Source organism: Ahaetulla prasina, chromosome 14 (genome assembly GCF_028640845.1).
Source record: "Ahaetulla prasina isolate Xishuangbanna chromosome 14, ASM2864084v1, whole genome shotgun sequence".
NCBI lineage: Eukaryota > Metazoa > Chordata > Lepidosauria > Squamata > Colubridae > Ahaetulla > Ahaetulla prasina.
This window is the reverse complement of record NC_080552.1, coordinates 5,544,303-5,565,473: the sequence shown is the minus strand read 5'-3', so window position 1 is coordinate 5,565,473 and position 21,171 is coordinate 5,544,303. Positions and strand designations below refer to the sequence as shown.

At 44.6% G+C, this 21,171-nt stretch overlaps 1 protein-coding gene across 6 annotated transcripts in view; it reads right to left on the bottom strand.

Annotated features, from left to right (window-relative positions):
• The window catches only part of LOC131184973 (lipase maturation factor 1-like), a 63,754-nt gene extending 42,583 nt beyond the window's left edge, over positions 1 to 21,171 (bottom strand). For all 6 annotated transcript variants that reach the window (XM_058156913.1, XM_058156918.1, XM_058156916.1 and 3 more), the window contains exons 1-2: positions 20,985 to 21,171; positions 5,055 to 5,364 (exon numbers count right to left, since the gene is read on the bottom strand). In XM_058156913.1, coding sequence (XP_058012896.1) covers positions 5,055 to 5,364; positions 20,985 to 21,156 — 482 coding nt within the window. In that variant the 5' untranslated portion in view covers positions 21,157 to 21,171. The remainder of the gene's footprint in view (positions 1 to 5,054; positions 5,365 to 20,984) is intronic.

The following is a 21,171-nucleotide window of genomic DNA, read 5'->3' as shown; positions in this document are numbered from 1 at the left end:
AGGCCCTCCGGCTCTTCGCCACCAGCGGCACTTCCCTCCAGCCTTCGCCCAAAGCCCCACACCAGGAGGCTGAAGCAGACCCCAAGTCAGAATTTCTGCCCCCCTCTGACCTGCACAAAAAGACCCCAAAGGGGGAGACTCTCTGCAGCAACACAAACGTTCATTGCACGTATCCGGCCCAGGGGCCGTAGTTTGAGGACCCCTGATTTAGTGCAATATAAAAAATGCAAATAATTTTTCTGTGGACCACCAAAATTTTCTCGCGGACCACCAGTTGGTGACCGCTGTACTAATTATCACCCCAAACTCCCCTTTGCATCATCCACAACCATCTCTCTAAGCAACTATCATCGCAGCGTAAACACAACAATCATGGCATGGTCTTGACCCCTTGCTGGGAATTTAAATTAAAATAAAAAACCACCAAATATAACCACAACCAAACAATCTCAGGAACAGGATCTTTTCACACAGTTCGTTCTCATATTGTGCTATCACTAAAATGAAGATAAATGGAGAGTAGGGTAACACAGAAATTTCTCTTCCTGGTCTTATCATCACCCTTCATCAAACTGCCATTAGCTCTTGATCATTAAAGCTACCAGTTGCCGTAAATTACCTGGTCTAACCCTGACTCGTCCCCTTTGCAAAAACAGAGTGGGGGGGGGAGCGGTTACCCCAAGTAACCTTAGCCTAACAATCCGGTCTCAAATATCCAGAGCAATTTCTGCAAAACCACAGCGCTAGAGTGAACCACGTGCACGAAAGGAGCCGCTTTTCAGAAGATGTCTTGCAAGAAAGAAGGTTGCAAGCAACACACTCAGCTCACACCTCCATTTGGGATAGCAAGTGTGCACAGCAGTCAGCCAAGGGACCATAACACTTGTTGTGGTCCGCCAGCAGCCTGTGGAGCTGGCAACGAAGTCGGGCAGCGATGAGGCTGAGGTGAGGCCAGGGCCATCAGGGAGTGATGTGCGGACTCCAGAGCCTCCAGAGGCTGACAGTAGTGAGGCAGAGAAACAGGAGGAGCCTGTTCCTAATGCACGCATGAGAAGAGCTGCCAGAAGGCAAGAGCAGCTCAAGCAAAAAGGATAACTCGGGAGTAGGGCCAAGAGATGGTTGGCTCCTCCCATAAGGCTTAAAAAAAGACCAGCAATGGCATTTGGGCTTTGCCGGAAAACAATGTTGGTAGCTTCATCTTCTTGCATTTATTTTTGTATCGGTATCTTCTGAACGTTTGCCAAGAAAGGCCTTTGGCAGTTTGCCTAATTGGACCAAGGTTGGTGATAGGACTGAGGAATTTCTGTTGGGAGGAATTTGCTTTAATTTAGTTGAACCACGCTGAGAATGAAGTAATTCTCAGCTGTTCGAATAAGGTTTGTTTGTTTTTACACTGACTCGAGTTTCCTACTACCTACTTGGGCCTGGGTCACAGCAACAGTCTGTTCAAAAGCTACTCTAGGCCAGGGCCTTCACAAAAGAGTTTTTGCTCCTATCAGTTCTATGGAAGATGTGACTCACTCAGGGCATTTCACTTCCCCATCCAGGAGAACAGCCGAAGCTCCTATGCTTATATAGGAGCTCCACTTATAAACTGGCTTTGGCAACGCAGAAGGGCGTTTCTTGATTTCCTACAGTAGAAACATCCTCATTTTTATAGGAAGACGTATCTGAGAAATGCAGCAAACCCTCCGACATTCCAAGCTGCAACTTGAAAATCCTCAAATACTGCATTACATCACAACTTTGAATTCTTTTGCTCAAACCTTTTCCCTGAAAACCACTCACTGCCACTTTTTTTCTAGGAAAGCAACCCCTGTTCTTTTTCTTAGCTGTGTTTTTCTTCCAATTCTTTTAGTTGTTGCTTTTAGAATAGATAATTGGTCCAGGCCAGTAAGCCAACAGGAATTTTGGCACCACAAAATTTCCTCCGCAGTGGGCTTAGTCAATCACGAAGTTTTACTGGATTTACTGAAAAGCAAACTGCTCAGTTAAGTATCTTCCTAGGCTGCTCACTGGTGTTGAGAAATTTACCATAAATACAACTGGTGGAGAGAATAGAAGCTTCCTTGGAAATAAAGATGTCCCAGAAGAGTTGCTGGACAAAAGAGCCAATGGGGAAGGTGTTGGAAGAGGGGTAGGGGCGGGCTTCAAAAATTTTAGCAAGGGGTTCTCTGCCCAGTTGCTGGGTGGGCGTGGCCTAGTCAGCCTCCTGCACTGTGGCAGGGGGGCGTTTTTGCCCTCGCTGGGCTCTGGAGGCTTTCCTTGAGCCTCCAGGAGAGGGAAAACGGCCTCCCCAGGCTCCGGAAGCCCTCTGGAGGCTGGAAACGGGCCCGTTTCTGACCTTCGCGAACTTCCAGTAGGCCCGTTTTTCGCCCTCCCCGAGCCTCCGCAGGCGCCCTGAGCTTACCTGCATTCAAAATGGGCTGGGTGGAGATTCCTGGGAGGAGTGGGGTGAGGTGGGAGGGGCCAGCCAGGAGTGGAATTTAGGGGTTCTCCGAACTGCACAGAATCTTAGCTAGAGGTTCTCCCGAACCCCTGTGAACCCCCAGCAGCCCACCTCTGAAGAGGGGAGATCTGGATTCGAGTCCCATCCAAAGGTGCTTTTTTCAAAGGCAAGGGGCCTCTGGTGGCTCAGACTGGTAAGACAGTCTGTTATTAACAGCAGCTGCTTGCAATTACTGCAGGTTCAAGTCCCACCAGGCCCAAGGTTGACTCAGCCTTCCATCCTTTATAAGGTAGGTAAAATGAGGACCCAGATTGTTGGGGGCAATAAGTTGACTTTGTATATAATATACAAATGGATGAAGACTATTGCTTAGCATAGTGTAAGCCGCCCTGAGTCTTCGGAGAAGGGCGGGATATAAATGCAAATTTAAAAAAACTGGATTTTATTTCTCTTTGAAGACGTTTCGCTCTCATCCAACAAGCTTCTTCATTTCTTCAGTCAGAACTGAAGAAGCTTTTTGGATGAGATGCAAAATGTCTTCACGGAGAAACAAAGGAAGTCCAGTTGCCTTTTGAAAAAGCACCTTTGAATACAACCATGACCTCGATAACTGAGAATCTCCATAGACATTCAAGTCCTTCCTTGACCACAGAACCTCTGGACATGAGTTTGAGACAAATGTTCTCTCTCATCCCATATATATATATATTATACAAATATATTTAAATGTTACTATATTTATAATATAAATATTATACAAATACAATGGTAACCTAAGCAAGCCACCAACTCTCAGTCCATCTTTATTTATTTTTTTAAATAAAAACCCAGTGCTAGATAGTCCACCCGCTGAGCAAAAAGCCAGGATAAAATGAATAAACGTACAAGTTCTATTTTGTTCTATCGTTCGGTTTTACTCAAAGGACTTCAAAAGCAAATTTCCTGCTAGGGTGAAAAGTTTCAGGACACCTTCCTGAGATTGCTCTCCCCATCTTCTTTGCTTCTCAAGAGAAGGTCTCAGAAGAAATCGGTAAGAGCTTTGCCCTCGACCCATTAAGTAGCTTCCAGCTTTGAGAAATTATTGGAGAATCTCTCCTTCCCCTGAGGGGAAAAAAACTCATTTAAATGGCCTGCCCGTATTCTCTGCTCACAGATTTGGGCAAGGGGGAGTCTGGGCAGCCACTATAACAGCCCGATGGACTTTGTGTTTCTTCTTCTGGCTTGTGGTCAGAGGAAGAAGATGTCCAAGGAGAGAATTTCAAAGGCCTTTATACCCCAGTTCAGATGAAGACTGTTGTTTTGCAGCCTAAAAGGTAAAAGATTCCCCTTGCACATATGTGCTAGTCGTTCCTGACTCTAGGGGGCGGTGCTCATCTCTGTTTCAAAGCCGAAGAGCCAGCGCTGTCCGAAGACAACTCCGTGGTCATGTGGCCAGCATGACTCAACACCAAAGGTGCACAGAACGCTGTTACCTTCCCACCAAAGGGGGTCCCTATTTTTCTACTTGCATTTTTTATGTGCTTTTGAAGTGCTAGGTTGGCAGAAGCTGGGATAAGTAACAGGAGCTCACCCCGTTACGCGGCGCTAGGGATTCAAACCACTGAACTGCCAACCTTTCATTCAAAAAGCTCAGCGTCTTAACCACCAAGCCACTGCGTCCCTCTGCTCTGCAGCCTATCAACTTCCCATTTAAGTTTTTTTTTTCTTTTCAATTGTGTCTGGTTCCCGAAGACTGCCTGGAGAAGTCCCTGCAGTTTCCTTGGCAAGATTTTTCAAAAATGGTTTGCAATTGCCTCTTTCCTAAGGCTGAGAGAAAGTGACTGGCTTCATGCCCAATCTTCTGTTTCTACCCACGTGCTTTAACCACTACAACAAACTCGCGGTCCCACTTAAAATTCAAACTAAATCTAAAACAATTAAAGGTAGGAAGGGAAACGGGGGGGGGGGTATCACATCTGGGAAACTTGCCAACTCTCTAGGATCTGTAGTGACCCAGTGGTTAGAATGCAGTATTGCAGGCTGAGTCTGCCCACAGTCTGGCGTTCGATCTTGACCGGCTCAAGGTTGACTCAGCCTTCCATCCTTCCAAGGTTGGTAAAATGAGGACCCAGATTGTTGGGGGGCAATAGGCTGACTCTGTAAACCCCTTGGAGCACTAAGGGGAGGTATATAGCTTCCCCCCGGGCTTCGACAAGTACCTGACCTCGGGACCTTTCGCTGCGAACTTAAAACTTATTTATTCCGTTTGGCTGGACTGGCTTGATTTTAAATTCTAAATTTAAAATTTTAATTGTGGGTTTTAAATTCTGTAATTTTTATGGGGTGTAATGTTATTTTAAATTTTCTGGCTAATTTGAATCAGTTTTTTAAGGGTTGTTTTAATTATGGTGTATGTTTCTGTTTGTATTTTATTTGCCTGTTCACCGCCATGAGTCCTTCGGGAGAAGGGCGGTATACAAATTAAAACATTATTATTATTATTATTATTATTATTATTATTATTATTATTATTATTATTATTATTATTATTATTATTATTATTATTATAAGTCTGTTAAGGCTATTGCTACTCTCAAGCAGAAAAATAAGAAACAAGAGGGCTTACCAGATCTGTCCCACGTTAATTAAGGAGAGGTAGATTATCCACACAGCAGCCATGAGGATCATGTTGGCACATCCAGTGACCAGGACAAAAGCCGAGATGGCCAAACCAATGAGAGCGAAGGCATCAAGGATGCTGTCCATGTTGGACCAATCCAAGAACCAGATCAGAGTTGGGGCATAGCTTAAGGTCTCCATGTTTATTCTGCCCTTGAAATGGCGCTTCACACTCTCCAAGTAGAGCTTGCATGGCAGAAGCCCTCGATCGCCGATAAGGGCTTTGTTTTGATGGTAGCCAACCAGAAAGGCAACAGCTGGAAGGAACAACAACAATAGTGAGGAGGAATCCAAAAAATTAACAAGCTACATTTGAACAGTAGGACCTCTGTAGGAATTGACTAACATAGGATAACAGAATCGGAAGGGACCTTATAGGTCATCCAACTCCATGCACAAGCAGGAGACCCTCTACCATTTCAGACAAGTGGCTGTCCAGTCTCTTCTTAAAAGCCTCCAGTGATGGAGCATCCACAACTTCTGAAGGTAAGTTGTTCCACTGATTAATTATTCTCACCATTAGAAAATTTCTCCTTAGTACTACTAGGTTGCTTCTCTCCTTGGTTAGTTTCCATCCATTGTTTCTTATCTTACCTTCTGGTGCTTTGGTAAATAGTTCGAGCCCCTTCATCTTTATTTATTTATTTTATTTATTTATTTATTTATTTATTTATTTGCATTTATATCCCGCCCTTCTCCGAAGACTCAGGGTGGCTTACACTATGTCAAGCAATAGTCTTCATCCATTTGTATACTATATACAAAGTCAACTTATTGCCCCCAACAATCTGGGTCCTCATTTTACCTACCTTATAAAGGATGGAAGGCTGAGTCAACCTTGGGCCTGGTGGGACTTGAACCTGCAGTAATTGCAAGCAGCTGCTGTTAATAACAGACTGTCTTACCAGTCTGAGCCACTCAAGGACCCTTCATCATCAACATGAGCCAGCAATGTGCGGCATTAGCCAAAAAAGCTAACACAATCCTTGCGTAAGTGGAGGCATAGAAGCAAAATCAGGTAAAGTATTAGTACCGCTTTATCAAACCTTAGTAAGGCCAGACCTGCAAAATACTGCATATATTTTGTCACCACATTACAAAAAAGATGTTGAGACCTTGAAAAAAGTGCAAAGAAGAGCAACTAAGATGATTCAAGGCCTGGAAACTAAAAACATATGAAGTACGGTTGCAAGAATTGGGTATGGCCAGTGTAAAGAAAGTAAGGATTTGTGGGAACATGATTTAAAATGAGTGCTTATGCACCGGAGACAAATTCCTTGTATGTCCAATCACACTTGGCCAATAAGGTAAAGTAAAGTAAGGAAAGGTAAGGTAAGGTAAGGTATCCTATCCCTATCCCTAATCCTATTCCCACTGTGATTGTATCAATGACATAGTTGGCTCAAGCTGGAAACCAAAGAATCTTGGTCTCCTCTCTGGAATTGTGACCCCTGAAACAAACACATCTGTCTTGTATGGGTTTGGTTTCAATCACCAGCTCCATCCAAACATCAATGCCTGCAGACAGGAATTGAAGGGAGCCACACCCTAAAGATGTCATGGAGAAAAAGATCTGGCTGCCATCAACATATTAGCAGCATCTTACTCCAGGTCTGAAAACTTGCCCTAACAATTCCATATACCTATTAAGAAATACTGAAGATACAATAGACCTGTGGAGGATGCCACTAAAAAGCTCCCATTCTGAGAAGCAACTGAAGCCAATCATCTCCCACAGGAAACCATCAGAAAACTACCTGAGAGACAAGAACAAAGCAAATCCCTCCTATTATTGGATGGAGATCATGGTTTGTGGTCTCAAAAAGTGTTGAGGGATCAAGAAGAACCAACCAAGTCATGCGTTCTTTCCTGATCTCCAACAAATATCAAGTCAACTTTGCATCCAGTATGAAATTAATCAAGATTATGTGTTGCTTAAGGGCAAGGATACAGATTTCATGCCTTGGTAAATGGTAATTTTTGAACCCATATCCAGCTTTACAATCCTGCCTTTACCTTTATCTTGACTGAAAGCAGGAAATGCAGGAACGTCTTTCGAGCTTTTTGGGACTTTCTGAAATCCTCAGTTCTCTATTTCATTTATCGTTACAACGTAGTACTTACCGATATTGTTTGGATTATCAGATAAAATGACTCTTTATTTAACCATGGTTATTGAAAAAACAATAACTGTTCACAGAACATGCAAAGCCATCAACCACAGTTCGCAAAACGTAACAGATGAGGTCCTGTAACCTAAATCAAATCTAAATTGAGGCTTAGCATAGTGTGTGAATCCGACTCCACAACCAAGGCACTGGTCTTACCTTTAAATCTAATTACAGTTTGGGCCCCGTCCAGGGGTGAAATCTAAAAATTTTTCCTACCGGTTCTGTGGCCATGGCTTAATTGGTGGGCATGGCTTGGTGGTCAGGTGACCCAGTGGGCGTGGCCAATAACAATAAATAATAAAAATAATAAAGTATACAAAACTTGGGAGCGCACCAGTCTACCTTCTTTAAAAATAGAGGCATCGGTCTACTAATTGCCTTTTTTTGAGAGGCACCGGTCTACCTTCTTTAAAAATAGAGGCACTGGTCTACTAGCCACCTACAGCACTGATCAGCTGTAATGCGGCCCTTTGAAGCTCTGCAGCAGTCATTTAAGGCCGTTTGCAGCTATATCACCACCGAGAGCTTCAGGGACAGAGAAGAGGAACAGCGAGGCGTGGGCGGTGGGGTGGCCTGGGATTTTTGCTACCGGTTCTCCAAACTACCCTCCCCCATCGCTACCGGATCGCACAATCCGGTCCAAACCAGGAGCATTTCACGCCTGACCCCATCTACCTGAGAGGATGAACCTCCCCTGCTGCAGACAAAAACCAAGAGAAAGGCAAGTGTGCGGTTCATTCAGGTGTGTCTCTGTATTGTGGCAATCCAACCATGACATAGGTACAGTATTTACTTTTATTATTAATTTTAAAAAAAATTTAAACCACCCAGTTGCCCAAACTCTTGAGATGGTTTATAATCAAACGCTCTAAGCCAGGGCTGTCAAACTCAAGACCTGGGGCCTGATCCAGACGATCCTCGGGGTGCTTAGATCTGGCCCTGGAAACAGCAAAGGACCAGCCCACGGTGCCTCTGCCAGCAAAAATGGAGCTCAGGAGCCTGTTTTCACTGACAGCACAGAGGCCACCATAGGCACCCCCGACACAAGGGACATCAAGCTGGTCACGTCCCCCCCTGCCCCCCGCGAGGTCAAATACAACCCTGATGCGGCCCTCAATGAAATCGAGTTTGATACCCCTGCTCCAAAAGGTATCATTTTAATAAAAACTTATATAAGTAAAATAAAATGAAAATGAAAAATGAAAACACCATATAAACTAGCAGCAGCAGGAAAGGCTTTCAAAATCTAAAGTGACACCAATTAAAGACAAGTAAAAGCTTGTCTAAAAGCCTGGGAATATAGTGCTCAAGTGATGTGAATATGGGGGCCAAGTGAGCCTCTGGCAAAGACATTTCATTTTCCTTTGTAGAGGTCCATCTCACCTCCTTAATGCGGAAGTCCCCATTAGATAAGGCCCAGGTGACAGTATATAGGTAAGAAGAGCACTTGATGTATGTAAATCATAGATTGAATTTTATTATGTAGTCCAACTGTAGATTGACAAGACTTTTAGAATAGGTTTGTCCTTGCCGTCTTAGGGCTGAAGGAGAGGGACTGGCCCAAGGTCATCTAGCTGGCTTCCAAGTCTAAATAAAGACTAGAATTCACAACTTTCCAACTTCTAGCCTGGTACCTTAACCACTACGCTAAACGGACTCTTACAGTTCCATATCATTATGCCCATAATCATTATACCATTTGCCAATAATTATACCAATAATTATACCATTTGCTTTAGGTCATCAATTAAAATGTTAACCAGGTGACCCCTTTAAACTGGCCCAATACATACAGATACATATACAGACACATGTATAACATGTACACATATGAACACACACACACACATCTATGGTATATATGTACGTATGGATAGATAGATAAATAGATAGATACATAGATAGATACATAGATAGATAGATAGATAGATAGATAGATAGATAGATAGATAGATAGATAGATAGACAGATAATGATAGATAGATAGATAGATAGATAGATAGATAGATAGATAGATAGATAGATAGATGATGAGTGGATAGATGATGGATGGATGGATGGATGGATGGATGGATGGATGGATGGATAGAAGATAGATAGATAGATAGATAGATAGATGGGTGGGTGAGTCGGTGGGCGGGTGGATGGATGGATGGATAGATAGATAGATAGATAGATAGATAGATAGATAGATAGATAGATAGATAGATAGATAGATAGATAGATAGATAGATGATGGATGGATGGATGGATGGATGGATGGATGGATGGATGGATGGATGGATGGATAAATAGATGATGGATGGATGGATGGATGGATGGATGGATGGATGGATGGATAGATAGATCAAAGTTATAGGAAATCATATAGAGTGACCATATACAATCACACACTTGAATTAATATTCTCTCCCTCAAAGTTTGGAAGAATGGTTTTCCTGACACAAATAGTTTGGAGCGGTTGCCTGAATGCATCACTTAAAATCTTCTGCCTGCACAAATAAGAGACCGTCATCAAAAGCAGGGATAAATAACAAAGAGCCTGCATGAACGCTCTGAGCTCAGCTTTTGTGGCCTCTCAAATATCTCAGGGCTAGGTTTAATGGCACCCCAGGAGAAATCAAATCGTGGTTACTTGCAGGTTTTTTTAAATGGAGAACAACTAAAAACATAACCCCATCAGCAGCCAATAAGCCTTGGAGAAGAAATGAGACATCTGTATCTGTTCATATTAGAAACGTCATCACTTGTCTATGTGGAGCCTTTGGCCATCCCATCATGAGGTATCCAACTGAACCCCGGACCTCCCTTCACACAATTCCCTCAAAATCATCTTGTTTAAAAATAAAATTCACTTCCTTGGTATGGCAGAGGAGGGTCATGTCTTCCACAACCTAATTAACTTTGATTAACATGGCAATTTGCTAAGGAGATTTTCTTGCAACTGGCAATCAAAACCTACCTCAAAATTGCTGCCCTACCCATCTAAACTGCTCATCAGCTGCAAAAAAAGGTCCAAATTAGACCCCAGGCTTAAGTGCAAACATAAACAAGAGAAGAGCAAATTAGGGGAAAATACACATTGCCAAAATGGGTAAGGGAAAAAAGAGTGCACACTGTATTTACATGCAGGTTACACAAAAGAAACTTCAAGGAAGACACAGTTAAGCCACAAGAGAGTAGTCTTTCCTTTAAAACCAATGCTGACACCAAGTCCTCTTCCCAAAATAACAAGAAGTAACCTCGAATAAATGAAATATTGAGGTAAAAGGTGGAAGGCATATCATGTGCCTCTTAACAAGATCTAATTGGCTAAACAAGGTCTAAGTCTAAGAGGATAAAAGGTTCATCCAAATAAATCTTGCCTTCCTCCAAATCTAAGTGCAGATAGCCGTCACAACAATATTTTCGAATATTGCCGAAAGTCCTCTGTTTTTCATCCAAAGGGCACGATTCTTTCCATCAGCCCGCTGGTGGAGTTCATTCCTATACCAATAATTATACCATTTGCTTTAGGTCATCAATTAAAATGTTAACCAGGTGACCCCTTTAAACTGGCCCAATACATACAGATACATATACAGACACATGTATAACATGTACACATATGAACACACACACACACATCTATGGTATGTATGTATGTATGGATAGATAGATAAATAGATAGATAGATAAATAGATAGATAGATAGATAGATAGTAGGTAGACAGATAGATGATAGAGAGTTAGATAGATAGATGATATGTAGATAGATAGATAGATAGATAGATAGATAGATAGATAGATAGATAGATAGATAGATGGATGGATGGATGGCTAGGTAGGTAGGTGGATGGATGGATAGATGGATAGAAGATAGATAGATAGATAGATAGATAGATAGATAGATAGATAGATAGATGGATGGATGGATGGATGGATGGATGGATGGATGGATGGATGGATAGATAGATAGATAGATAGATAGATAGATAGATAGATGATGGATGGATGGATGGATGGATGGATGGATGGATGGATGGATAGATAGATGATGGATGGATGGATGGATGGATGGATGGATGGATGGATAGATCAAAGTTATAGGAAATCATATAGAGTGACCATATACAATCACACACTTGAATTAATATTCTCTCCCTCAAAGTTTGGAAGAATGGTTTTCCTGACACAAATAGTTTGGAGCGGTTGCCTGAATGCATCACTTAAAATCTTCTGCCTGCACAAATAAGAGACCGTCATCAAAAGCAGGGATAAATAACAAAGAGCCTGCATGAACGCTCTGAGCTCAGCTTTTGTGGCCTCTCAAATATCTCAGGGCTAGGTTTAATGGCACCCCAGGAGAAATCAAATCGTGGTTACTTGCAGGTTTTTTTAAATGGAGAACAACTAAAAACATAACCCCATCAGCAGCCAATAAGCCTTGGAGAAGAAATGAGACATCTGTATCTGTTCATATTAGAAACGTCATCACTTGTCTATGTGGAGCCTTTGGCCATCCCATCATGAGGTATCCAACTGAACCCCGGACCTCCCTTCACACAATTCCCTCAAAATCATCTTGTTTAAAAATAAAATTCACTTCCTTGGTATGGCAGAGGAGGGTCATGTCTTCCACAACCTAATTAACTTTGATTAACATGGCAATTTGCTAAGGAGATTTTCTTGCAACTGGCAATCAAAACCTACCTCAAAATTGCTGCCCTACCCATCTAAACTGCTCATCAGCTGCAAAAAAAGGTCCAAATTAGACCCCAGGCTTAAGTGCAAACATAAACAAGAGAAGAGCAAATTAGGGGAAAATACACATTGCCAAAATGGGTAAGGGAAAAAAGAGTGCACACTGTATTTACATGCAGGTTACACAAAAGAAACTTCAAGGAAGACACAGTTAAGCCACAAGAGAGTAGTCTTTCCTTTAAAACCAATGCTGACACCAAGTCCTCTTCCCAAAATAACAAGAAGTAACCTCGGGAATAAATGAAATATTGAGGTAAAAAGGTGGAAGGCATATCATGTGCCTCTTAACAAGATCTAATTGGCTAAACAAGGTCTAAGTCTAAGAGGATAAAAGGTTCATCCAAATAAATCTTGCCTTCCTCCAAATCTAAGTGCAGATAGCCGTCACAACAATATTTTCGAATATTGCCGAAAGTCCTCTGTTTTTCATCCAAAGGGCACGATTCTTTCCATCAGCCCGCTGGTGGAGTTCATTCCTTCAAACAACTGATATGGCCGCCCAACTTAAACATTGCAACTCCAGCATTTGGGGGAGCTGTTGAAGTACAGCAGCTTAAAAAATCCACATTACAATCCAAAACATCACTGGAGTTGAAGTCCACCAGGCTTAAAGTTGCCAAGGTTGGAGACCCCTGATGTTCACTATAAACTATATAACATAACATAACATCAGAGTTGGAAGGGATCTTGGAGGCCTTCTAGTCCAACCCCCTGCCCAGGCAAGAAACCCTACACCATCTCAGTCAGATGGTTATCCAACATTTTCTTGAAAATTTCCAGCGTTGGAGCATTCACAACTTCTGAAGGCAAGTCGTTCCACTTATTAATTGTTCTAACTGTCAGGAAATTTCTCCTTAGTTCTAAGTTGCTTCTTTCTTTGATCAGTTTCCACCCATTGCTTCTTGTTCTACCCTCAGGTGCTTTGGAGAACAGCCCGACTCCCTCTTCTTTGTGGCAACCCCTGAGATATTGGAACACAGCTATCATGTCTCCCCTGGTCCTTCTTTTTATTAAACTAGACATACCCAGTTCCTGCAACCGTTCTTCATATGTTTTATCCTCCAGTCCCCTAATCATCTTTGTTGCTCTTCTCTGCACTCTTTCTAGAGTCTCAACATCTTTTTTACATCGTGGCGACCAAAACTGTGATGGTTTGAAGAGAAAAGCATCTGTACCCCCAGGCTCTAAGTGTGAGGAGGAAGGGCAAGCAGTAAAAATGAAAGTGAAACCTTCTAAGCAGCTTAATATTAAGTTTTCACACTTACGACTGTGGCCGCATTCCCCATGGTCACATGATTTAAAATTCAGACGCTTGGAAACTGGTTCATATTTGTGACGGCTGCTGAGCCCCAGGGACACGCGAACCCCTTTTGCGACCTTCTGACAAACAAAGTCAATGGGGAAACCAAATTCACTTAACAATTCACTTAACCTCCGGACCTTCAAACGTGAACTGAAGACTTTATTATTTCATCGTGCGGGACTAGCCTAAGTGTAATTTTTAATTGTTAATTTTAAATGGGTTTTATGTCGGTCTATGACCGTTTTAGTTGATTCGGCCTACTAAATATTTGTTTTTAATTCTATTTTAAATTTGTTATTTGTATTTTGTGTTTTAATATGGCTGTAAACCGCCCTGAGTCCTTCGGGAGAAGGGCGGTATAGAAATTAAATTATAAATTCATTTCATTTCATTTCATTTTCATTTATTTGATTTTTATACCGCCCTTCTCCCGAAGGACTCAGGGCGGTGTACAGGCAAATAAAAACAAACAAGACACTATATATAAAATGTAAAATTAAAAAACTTATTATAATTTGCCTAAAAATTTAAAAATATATAAAAACTAAAACCCCGTTTAAAATTAATAATAACTATAAAATCCATAAAAGTTAACCCAGCCCCGCGCGAATAAAAAGATGTGTCTTCAGTTCGCGGCGAAAGGTCCGAAGGTCAGGTATTTGGCATAAACCCGGGGGAAGTTCGTTCCAGAGTGTGGGAGCCCCCACAGAGAAGGACCTTCCCCTGGGGGCCGCCAGCCGACATTGCTTGGCGGACGGCACCCTGAGAAGTCCCTCTCTGTGAGAGCGTACGGGTCGGTGGGAGGCATGTGGTAACAGCAGGCGGTCCCGTAAGTACCCAGGCCCTAAGCCATGGAGCGCTTTAAAGGTCGTAACCAACACCTTAAAGTGCACTCGAAAGGCCACAGGTAGCCAGTGCAGTCTGCGCAGGAGCGGTGTTACATGGGAGCTACGTGAAGCTCCCTCTATCACCCGCGCAGCTGCATTCTGGACTAACTGAAGCCCTCGAGTGCACCTCAAGGGGAGCCCCATGTAGAGAGCATTACAATAATCCAAGCGAGAGGTAACGAGCGCGTGAGTGACTGTGCACAAGGCATCCCGATCAAGGAAGGGGCGCAACTGCCGAACCAGGCCAAACTGGTGGAAGGCCCCCCTGGAGACGGCCGTCAGATGATCTTCAAACGACAGCCGCTCATCCAGGAGGACACCTAAGTTGCGCACCCTATCCTTTGGGGCCAATAACTCGCCGGCATCCACAGCCACTCCGTCTTGGAGGGATTGAGCTTGAGCCTGTTTCTCCCCATATAAATAAATAAATAAAACAACTGGGTCGCTCACTCAACAACTTGCAGCGATTCATTTAACAACTAAGGAAAATCATAAACAGGGCAAAACTCACTTAACCAATGTCTCACTTAGCAACGTAAGTTTTGGGCTGTGGTCATAAGTCGAGGGCTACCTGGAAATTCCAGGATGCTCTGATGGGCAGGCTTGGACCTGTCCCCACTCTTGTGCTTCCTACCCCAGCTTCAACCTGTCAGGGAAGATGGAAGAAAGGATCACATTCTCCATGCTCCATAAAGATTCAACGACGCGAAATGCAAAACCTTCCTGCCACACAGTCCTTTCTTCTCTGCTCTTTTTTAAAACGTAAAATGAGGGGGGGGGGGGGGAGAGAAACCTTAACTTACATTTGAAGCTCAAACCACTGGGAGAAAAAAAACAACCAAGAGTCACAACGCTTGCCGTGAAAACCAAATCATATTTTAGACACACACAGAGAGAAAAAAAGGCCTGCAGGTTCAAACGGACCACACCACAAATCTGATCTGAAGAAAAAAGTTATTTCAGGCCACTAAAGGTAAAGGTAAAGGTTCCCCTCGCACATATGTGCTAGTCGTTGCCGACTCTAGGGGGCAGTGCTCATCTCCGTTTCAAAGCCGAACAGCCAACGCTGTCCGAAGACGTCTCCATGGTCATGTGGCCGGCATGACTCAACACCAAAGGTGCATGGAACGCTGTGACCTTCCCACCAAAGGTGGTCCCTATTTTTTCTACTTGCATTTTTTACGTGCTTTCGAAACTGCTAGGTTGGCAGAAGCTGGCACAAGTAATGGGAGCTCACCCCATTACACGGCAGCACTAGGGATTCGAACCGCTGAGCTGCCGACCTTTCGATCGGCAAGCTCAACGTCCTAGCCCCTGAGCCACCGTGTCCCATTTCAGGCCACTAACCGAAGCTTATTTAAAAGGCAAGAAAGAATGTAAGTTTCCATCACCTGAATAAATCTATGTAGGGTTTTCCATCTCTAGGAAAGTTTCAATGTTACACTTAGAAATAGAAATAGAATAACAGAGTTGGAAGAGACCTTGTAGGTCATCTAGTCCAGGGCTCCCGAACCTTTCGGACCTCAGGGACCACTAAATTCATAATTTTAAATCCCATGGACCACTAATATGATCTGCTTAATGACCGGCTGGGTGGGTCTGGCTAGGTGGTCATGTGATTGGGTGGACATGACCAACTGGATGTCACTCACGTCGAGGGGCACCTCGCTGGCCCCTATTCACTCCCCCCCCACCGTCCCAGCCACTCCTCCCCTGCCTGCCCGGGCTCCTTAGGGCCCCAATAGGAACCAGTTGTTGGAGCTAAGCAGCCACCACGAGAAAGAGTTGGTAAAACAACTCAGTTCAAATTGGATCTGGCCAAGAAGGAGGCTCAGCAGAAGCACCTCACTGAGGACTAGGAGCATAGGCTTTCCAAGCAGAGGGAAGACCTGTGAGAGTGCAAGGCCAGTGGCGCCTGGAGGCTCAGCAGGCTGAGATGGTCAGCCAGTTCCAGGCCATGATGCAGTCCCACTGGAACGAGGCCCTCCGGGTCTTCACCACCAGCCGCTCTTCCCTCCAGCCTTCGCCCAAAGCCCCACATCAGGAGGCTGAAGCAGACCCCAAGTTGGAATTTCTCCCCCCACCCGACCCACACAAAAAGACCCTGAAGGAGGAGATTCTCTGCAGCAACACAAATGCTCATTGCACATATCCGTCCCAGGGGCCGTGGTTTGAGGACCCCTGATTTAGTGCAATACAAAAAATGCAAATAATTCTTCTGGGGACCACCAAAATTTTCTTGTGGATCATCAGTGGTCCATGGACTATCAGTTGGTGACCGCTGTTCTAGTCCAACCCCTTTCTTAGGGAGGAAACCCTCCACCACTTCAGATTTGCAGGAAATTTAGCTGTGAAACCATTCCTGGTAGTCCTCGACTTACAACCGTTTGTTTAATGACCATTCAAAGTTGTAACGGCACTGAAAAAAGTGACTTATGGCCATTTTCACACTTACGGCCATTGCCGCATCCCTGGGGTCATGGGATCAAAATTCAGATGCTTGGCAACTGACTCATGTTTATGACGGTTGCAATGTCCCGAGGTCGGGGCAACCCCCTCCGCGGCCCATTTTTGGTCCCAGGAGGCTGCAGGGAGGCCTGCTAGGCCCGAAACAGGCCATTGGGGGAGGCATGCTCCCCCCGCGTATGCGCACACAACCCCTCGCCCCCCTGCGCATGCATGCACATCTCCTGCATGCATCCTGCCCCCCTCCTGCGCATACCTGGCAGAGACCCAAAAATCAGCTGGCCAGCAGGAAGTGCGCATGCATGCGGGGTGGAGCTGAGCTGAGCGACGGCTCGCATGCCCGCAGAGAGGGCTGTTGTGACCCAGGTTCCTGGACTCGGACTCCTGGACTCAGATGATTCAGAAAGTGAGGAAGAAGACCTGGCAAGGCCTGCTTCTCCTGGGCCCTATCTCTCCCTGGCACCCACCCAAAGGGAGGAGAAGGGGCCGGCAAGGCCTGATTCTCCCGGGCCTTCTTCTGATTTGGCAACGCCCCAAGAACAATTTTGGCTTGATGCAAGACTGCGCAGACGTGACCGGCATGCGCAGCAGAGGCGGCGTTGGGACAAAGTCAAAGAACGATGAGTCACACAGTGACACCTACAGAGGCTATAAAAGCAGGAGGCGGAGCTTCCTGGCTTTTTGTCTTGGACAAAGCAGTGAATTTGCGCGGGCAAACTGTTTCAATGGAGGGAAGAATATCTTAGTAAGTAACTCCGGCCTTATCTATAATTTCCTCGTTATCTCCAGAGACTTGGCAGGCTCGTGCGTAGACGTGGCCAGAACATTTATCTATGTAAATAAACTAGAAAAGAAGGCCTTTGACTGACTCTTTGTTGGGAGTATTGGGGGAGGGAAACAGAACAAGGGCTCTGCGTGCCATAGGTGGCATGCGTACCATTGGTTCGCCATTACGGGACTAGGGCATGAGTGCAGTTGAGAAAGAGAGCCTGGCCACAGCAGTTTAAAATGCTTCGTAGATGGAATGATTACAAAAGTAACTTATTGGGGTCAACAGCCATAGGAATTTCCACACCAAAGTGACACAAAACGCAACATATTCAGACACAGAACATAATAAACAACTGCAGTCATCAATTAGCCCGCAGCACACTGTTTACAAGTTTTCATGGCTGAAAACAAACCCAGCTTTTGTTTCTATAAAATCTTTACATTTGTGGAAAGCGGCAACAGTTACCACTGTGAAGTCTGTAAGCATATTTTAACAAGTGCCGCAAGCCTTAAATCTTTATCAAACTTTATAAAATCTTTATATACACAAAGAAAGCGATCCCACTTAAACAAGTCAGGTTATTTTTATTCAGGTCCATATATCAGGTTGTTTAACTTAACAATCATCCATGTAATCACCATTTAAAGTTACAGTGGCACTGAATTTTTTTTTTTTATTTATGACTAGTCCTTGAACTCATGACCATCACAACGATCCAAACTTGAGTGCCATGGTTCCCTTAAGGTAGCAAAAAGGGCCACAAACTGGCCAAGGTTCATTTAACTGCCTTGCTTAGTAAACATAAATTCTGGCCCTAATTGTCGTATATCAAGGACTCCCTGTGTTGTACTATGTTTGGTCACCACTGCACTCAATTTGCCGTGTTTTCACAACTTTGGCAATTCTCCTGGGCTTGCTGGCTGGGGAAATCCAGAAGTTTAAGTCCTCACATCTTAAAGCTGGCAAATTTGAGAAACACTGATTTAAAGCAAACAGCACCCAAACGCAGTAAGAGCAGGGGTGAAATGTTTCCGGTTCGGACCGGCTCACTCAATCCGGTAGAGATGGTGGCGGGTGGTTCGGAGAACAGGTAGCAAAAATCCTTCCCCACCCCCATGCCCAGCTGAGCCGCGCGATCATCAGAGGTTTTTTTTTTTACTTTTAAAAGCATTTTTTCTTCAGCCGAAGAAAAAATGCTTTTAAAAGTAAAAAAAAAAAAAGCCTCTGATGATCATGCGGCTCAGCTGGGATCAGCCTTTTAAAAGCCAAGCTGGCTGAGGAATTCTGGGAGTTGGAGTCCACAAGTCTTAAAGTTGCCAAGGTTGGAGACCCCTGTTCTAATATATCCTAATTTTGCTTGCCACTTTAGCGTTTTTGTTCATTTTTAGTGCTATGTATTGGTTTCGGCGGCATTGTGCATGGTTGATGATTTTTGTTGCGTTGCCCAAAGTCATACGGTTTGATTTGGGCATAAAAATGCTCTATATCAGGGGTCTCCAACGTTGGTCCCTTTAAGACTTGTGGACTTCACCTCCCAGAGTCCCTCAGCCAGCTTTGCTTTGCTGGCTGAGGGACTCTGGGAGTTGAAGTCCACAAGTCTTAAAGGGACCAACGTTGGAGACCCCTGCTCTATATCAGTCTTTTTCAACCTCAGCGACTTGAAGATGTCTCCCGTGCTGGCTGGGGAATTCTAGGGGTTGAAGTCCACACTTCTCCACGATGCCAAGGTTGAGAAACACTGCTCCAAATAAATAAATAAACAGTAAAAAAAAAAAAGTCACTATAATCATCATTGGGATAGAAGGATGGCTGAAGCATGCCATGTTTATGCCAATCGCGACCCATCTTTCACCAGCTCTTGACTGCCTTCCCAACGCGTTCCATGCCATCTTCCCACTCAATTTATTGACTTTGCTTTGGCTTTGCTGGCTTTGCCGGCTGAGGAATTCTGGGAGTTGAAGTCCACAAGCCTTAAAAGCTGCCAAGGCTGGAGACCCCTGTCCTACGGGACTGTCTGCTGCCACCGAATGCCTCCCACCGACCCGTGCGCTCTCACAGGGAGGGACTCCTCAGGGTGCCGTCGGCCAGGCAGTGCCGACTGGCGACGCCCAGGGGAAGGGCCTTTTCTGTGGGGGCTCCCACCCTCTGGAACGAGCTTCCCCCAGGACTTCGTCAACTTCCTGACCTTCGGACCTTCCGCCGTGAGCTTAAGACACATCTATTCATCTGCGCAGGACTGGACCAGGGTTTTAAATTTTTAAATGTCTAAATTTTAGATTTGGTTTTAAATTGGGTTTTATTATTTATGTTTATTTTAAATATTTGGCCTTTATAATAAGTTTTTTAGATGAATGTTTTACTTTGTATATTTATGTGTTTTTTATATGGCTGTACACCGCCCTGAGTCCCTAGGGCGGTATAAAAGTATGAATGAATGAATGAATGAATGAATAAATAAATAAATAAATAAATAAATAAATAAATAAATAAATAAATAAATAAATAAATAAATAAATAAATAAATAAATAAATAAATAAATAAATAAAGAGAAGCAGTCTGAGATGCTTTCTCAAATCCCACTGGGGCTTTGGACTTGGTTGACTCTTATCTGAACCCTGTCTTGTGGCAGCTCATCCCCAAGCTTATTCTCACAATCCATTTGCAGTATGATGTGGCTTGCATGCCCTGAAATATCCTTCCCCCTGGAGTGGGGTGGGAATGGAGATTTTGTAGTATCCTTCTGCTGCCAAGTCCACCAAGCCACGCCCACCAAGCCATGCCCACAGAACCAGTAGTAAAAAAAAATTGGATTTCACCACTGGTTTATACTTATATTTGTTTTCTCATACATGCTTGACAAACGAAAGAAAGAAAGAAAGAAAGAAAGAAAGAAAGAAAGAAAGAAAGAAAGAAAGAAAGAAAGAAAGAGGGAGAGAGGGAGGGAAGGAAGGAAGGAAGGAAGGAAGGAAGGAAAGAAGGAAGGAAGGAAGAAAAAGAAAGAAAGAAAGAAAGAGGAAGGAAGGAAGGAGAGAGAGAGAGAGAAAGAGAGAGAGAGGAAGGAAGGAAGGAGGAAGGAAGGAGGAAGGAAGGAAGGAAGGAAAGTAAGTAAGTAAGTAAGTGGGAGGGAGGGAGGGAGGGAGAAAGAAGGGAGGGAAAGGAAGGAAGGAAGGAAGGAAGGAAGGAAGGAAGGAAGGAAGGAAGGAAGGAAGGAAGGAAGGAAAGAAAGAAAGAAAGAAAGAGCTTCTGGGGGCAAGCTTGGCCAGAGAGATGCACGGCGGGGGGGGGCTGCCATCCAAACCCCCATAATCCCCAGCCCACATGGGCCCCGAGCTTCAATATAAGAGGAGAGCCAGAGTTGCCCAGGCTGAGACTCAAGGTAAGCGGAGTGGAAGGAAACGAGTAACGGGGAAGGGGGGGGGCAGTTGTGGGGGGGGAAGGCTGGGGTGCAAGAGGGGCGTCGGGGAGGGGGGAGGGGCAACCCAAGTGACCCCTCCCCGTCCCCCCCCCACGCCCCCCCCCATGCGGGGCACTTACAGTAAATGAAGGCGGTGGCGCGGAGCAGCACCAGCCGCGTCAGCCAGAAGGAGCCGGGGCGCAAGGGAGGCGCCGGAGGGGCGCGGGGCTCCCGCGGGTCGGGGGCGTCTCCCGCCGGGCCCCCCCCTCCTCCTCGCCAACGCCTCCTCAGCTCCCCTTCGCTCGCAGCCATGCCTGCCGGGTGGCC